This window comes from Mus musculus, chromosome 16 (genome assembly GCF_000001635.26).
Source record: "Mus musculus strain C57BL/6J chromosome 16, GRCm38.p6 C57BL/6J".
In the NCBI taxonomy this organism is placed as follows: domain Eukaryota; kingdom Metazoa; phylum Chordata; class Mammalia; order Rodentia; family Muridae; genus Mus; species Mus musculus.
In genome coordinates, this window is record NC_000082.6 from 91,269,442 (window position 1) to 91,273,231 (window position 3,790).

General features: G+C 54.7%; 1 protein-coding gene across 1 annotated transcript; it reads left to right on the forward strand.

The window, feature by feature from the left end:
- Nucleotides 1-327: 327 nt before the first annotated feature.
- On the forward strand, nt 328-2,498 carry Olig1 (oligodendrocyte transcription factor 1). The gene has a single exon (NM_016968.4). The coding sequence runs from the start codon at nt 436-438 to the stop codon at nt 1,216-1,218; it is 783 nt and encodes a 260-aa protein (NP_058664.2). The 5' UTR covers nt 328-435; the 3' UTR covers nt 1,219-2,498.
- The last annotated feature ends 1,292 nt before the right edge of the window (nt 2,499-3,790 follow it).

The window sequence follows — 3,790 nt, forward strand, 5'->3', positions numbered from 1 at the left end:
ATGTAACTATAAAAAGGGATGGCAATAGAGCTCGAGAGATAAAGGGAGGCAAAAGCCATTTTAGCCTGACCAGCTGAACTAGAATTCGGAAGGAACAATGTTTTGCCCTAAAGCTCCCTCCCTTGCCCTCCCAGGGCGGGCGCTGTGGCACCCGCGCAGGCGCCCCACGATAACCCTCTCTGGCAACTCTGGCTGTACCTCTGCTCAGGCGACCAATGAACACTCGCCTGTGGCCAAGCTCACGCCTCCATTGGCTGCACCCCGCCAACCGCGGTCCTCGCAGGTTCCCAAGCCGGGTTTAAAGGTGTCAGGCGCGCACGGCCCCTCACTGTCATCCGCCGGCACGCAGGTCCGCGGGGAGGGCGATCTGCCGACCGGCCCACCCCTGGGCGTTAGTGAAGGGCGCCCCGGGTCGCCCCACAGCCCCCGCCCCAGATGTACTATGCGATTTCCCAGGCGCGTGTGAACGCGGCTCCCGCGACCATGTTGCGGCCACAGCGGCCTGGAGACGTGCAGCTCGGGGCCTCGCTGTATGAGCTGGTGGGTTACAGGCAGCCACCTATCTCCTCATCCTCATCCTCATCCTCTTCCACCGCATCCCTTCTCCCCAAGCCTGCGCGCGAGAAGGCCGAAGCTCCGCTCGCTGAACCTCGGGGACCTGCGCCAGAGTCCGGGGGCGCCCGGGCCGACGCCAAAGAGGAACAGCAGCAGCAGCAGCTGCGGCGCAAGATCAACAGCCGCGAGCGGAAGCGCATGCAGGACCTGAACTTGGCCATGGACGCGCTGCGCGAAGTTATCCTACCCTACTCGGCAGCGCACTGCCAGGGCGCGCCGGGCCGCAAGCTCTCCAAGATTGCCACGCTGCTGCTCGCCCGCAACTACATCCTGCTGCTGGGTAGCTCGCTGCAGGAGCTGCGCCGCGCGCTCGGCGACGGTGCGGGACCCGCCGCCCCGCGCCTGCTCCTCGCTGGCCTGCCTCTTCTGGCTGCCGCGCCGGGCTCTGTGCTGCTGGCACCCGGTGCCGTGGGACCCCCCGAAACGCTGCGCCCCACCAAGTACCTGTCTCTAGCGCTCGACGAGCCACCGTGCGGCCAGTTCTCTCTCCCAGCTGGTGGCGCGGGTAGCCCTGGCCTCTGCTCCTGTGCGGTGTGCAAGTTCCCGCATCTGGTCCCCGCCGGCCTGGGCTTGGCAGCGGTGCAGGCCCAGTTCTCCAAGTGAGGGCTGGCTGGGCCCGGGGCGGAGCGCGACCTCAGCCAATCTTCCCGCGCCCCCGCGTCCTGGATCTAGGCAGAGCTGGCCCCAGAAAGGAGGACATTTCCAGACTTCTCTCCCAGACGACAGACTGTAGGGCGCCTTCTTCCCCGCCCCCACTCCCTGGCAATTAAAATAACCCAAGCGGGTGTTCCAAGGAGCGATGTAGTTGCTTGGGATTCTAGATGAATCCCACCTGTTTAGAGCCAGAAGTCTTCGCATCCCCACCACAACTCACCCACTGGCAGGGGTGACAACCCCCACCACCGCGGGCTATTCTCGTATCCGTGAGCATCGCGGAGTCGGGGAGGACGGTAGCCGGCCGGTGCGGTATAAGGGGGTTGCCCTGGGTGCAGCGAAAGGCTGCCCCCAGCTTGGTTTCCTGGCATGCTTCCGCTCCCTGGCCTAAGAGCTGCTCCCCAACAGTGTCTACCCAGAGGGGCGTCCTTTCCTTGTCCAGGGCCTGAGCGCACAGGCTCCCTTGCTCTCTCCAGCCAAACCATGCGGATCTAGGAGGTCTAGAAAGCCCAGGCCACCGGTACAAACATCAAGGGTGTTACGGATGGGCCGCTCTGGAAAGCCCAGGGTTTCCGAGCTGGATGTTACGCGGGTGCGCTCGGTTACCGCGCTCGGTGGTTGGGGATGCGAAGTGGAGAGGTTCCTCTCCACTCCCAGTTCTGTTTTTCAGGCTCGCCCAGGTGTTTTGTTGCAGTTTATGCTCCTTAAAACCTAAAACCCTTACTTAGTCTCCACTTCCCTAAAGGTAGCTTAACCAACGTTTGAGCTTGCTTGAAAACAAAATTCCAACCACGTTCCATGCCATCGGTGTTCGGACTTACTAAAATAGGTAGCAAGGCACGTCGTAGCGCAGGCTTATAAAATTCGGTCATTAACGTTCTCATTAAAGTAAGCGGAGTTGGGCGAGGATCCCAAACCGCCTACCCGCCGCGCTGCAGGCGGGAAGGCGCTGGCACTTCACAGGCTGGTCCTTAACCACAGCAGTGCGGCTGAAGAACTCCGTGGACGCGTGCGCGCGTGGGTGCCGCGTCTTGGCTTGTGACTAGCGTTAGGAAATTACCCAAGATTATTGCATAATCTTCACCAGCTTGCTTTGATTCTTTTTTATGTTGGAAGTTTTGGGTTGTTGACAGTAGCCGAATTTAACTGGCATTTTATTTGACCTCTAACTCTGTCCCTCCTGAACTGTACAGAAATCACAAAATAAAACGTCAACAGTTGAATTTTTACGTTTTTCGTCTGTTTGTTGAATAAAAATGTCCTTGTGTCCTGTTAGAGTCACAACGTAAGAGTGAAATCACAATGACTGGGTTTCCACATTTTAAAACTTGAATTCTTGACCTGTAAAATAATCCAATGGAGAGGCAACTGTGATTCAAATCCAGGTATCAGCTGGTCGTAGAAGGGCAGGGGCGAGCTGGTTAGAGGGGCAATGAAAAATCCAAGAGACTGGGGTTTGGCCAAACTCAGGAGATAGGGGCTCCTTTAAATATATCTTCTTCCCAGTGATATTCCCAGATGAATTAAGCCATACATTATTATACTTTATTTCAACATTTTCCTTTGAAATATATTTTTTTCTGTCTTGTAGTAAACAGAATCACAAACATATGAGCCCCCTACCCCCACCCCATCTGCAGGAGGTTGGTTGTTTTTAAGCAGAGTTGTCTCCATGATACAATAAGACACTGGGCACAATTTGATTCCAACTGAGGAAAACTTTGGGGTCCATCGAATTGATTTTAAGAATTTGGGGCACTATAAATCAAGATTGGGGGTGCACACCTGGCAGGAGGTTACTCTTAAATTCAAGGCTAACCTGGGTTACATGAGACCCTGACTCAAGAGAAGAAAGAAGATTTAAAAATTGGAGTGTTGATCTGTTCACATACAAGCCTCTGTTTAAATGCCCCCACCGCTGCCCCTCGGCCCCTCCCCCTCCCCCTTCCCTTAGGTGAGGGATGTTCCAGGAAACTGAGATTATTGACTTGATACTACATGCACGCACGGGCTTCCCTGGAGCAGAATACAGAGCAGAAACATTCGCTCTGAGAACACAGGCAGAAGGGGATGGAGCTATGGAATGGCTGCCCTCCTATGCTGGCAATTCTTGTCCTGAGGGAACCCAGACTCACAAAAGAGAGAGTAGCTCTGAAAGCCAGCTACACAAGGAGCCCCGGGGCTCATCCTCCAGACTCTGCCACTGGGGATTGATTTATTTAAATTTTAGGATTTTTTTGCCTTTGTTTTTGCTTTGTTGTTTGTTTTTTTTGTTTGTTTGTTTTTTGTTTTTCTTACCTCACCATCTGATGAGGGGCCAAAGAGCAAACAACCAGCTGTTAAACCTGAAAAAAAAAAAAAAAACCCTCAGGACCAAGCTGAGTTTAGAAACACCTTTTCCAGTTCCACTTCTGGCACTGGGGTTTCACTGTCACCTGAGAGTCACCTGTAAGAGCCAGCTTACAGAAGAGAAACAGTTGCGGCTATAAGCACTACCTCATCTCCTTTTCCTGTATTCAGT

Excerpts from the sequence above, each read along its gene's own strand:
- Olig1 (NM_016968.4), top strand. The coding sequence starts at position 436 with ATGTACTATGCGATTTCCCAGGCGCGTGTGAACGCGGCTCCCGCGACC.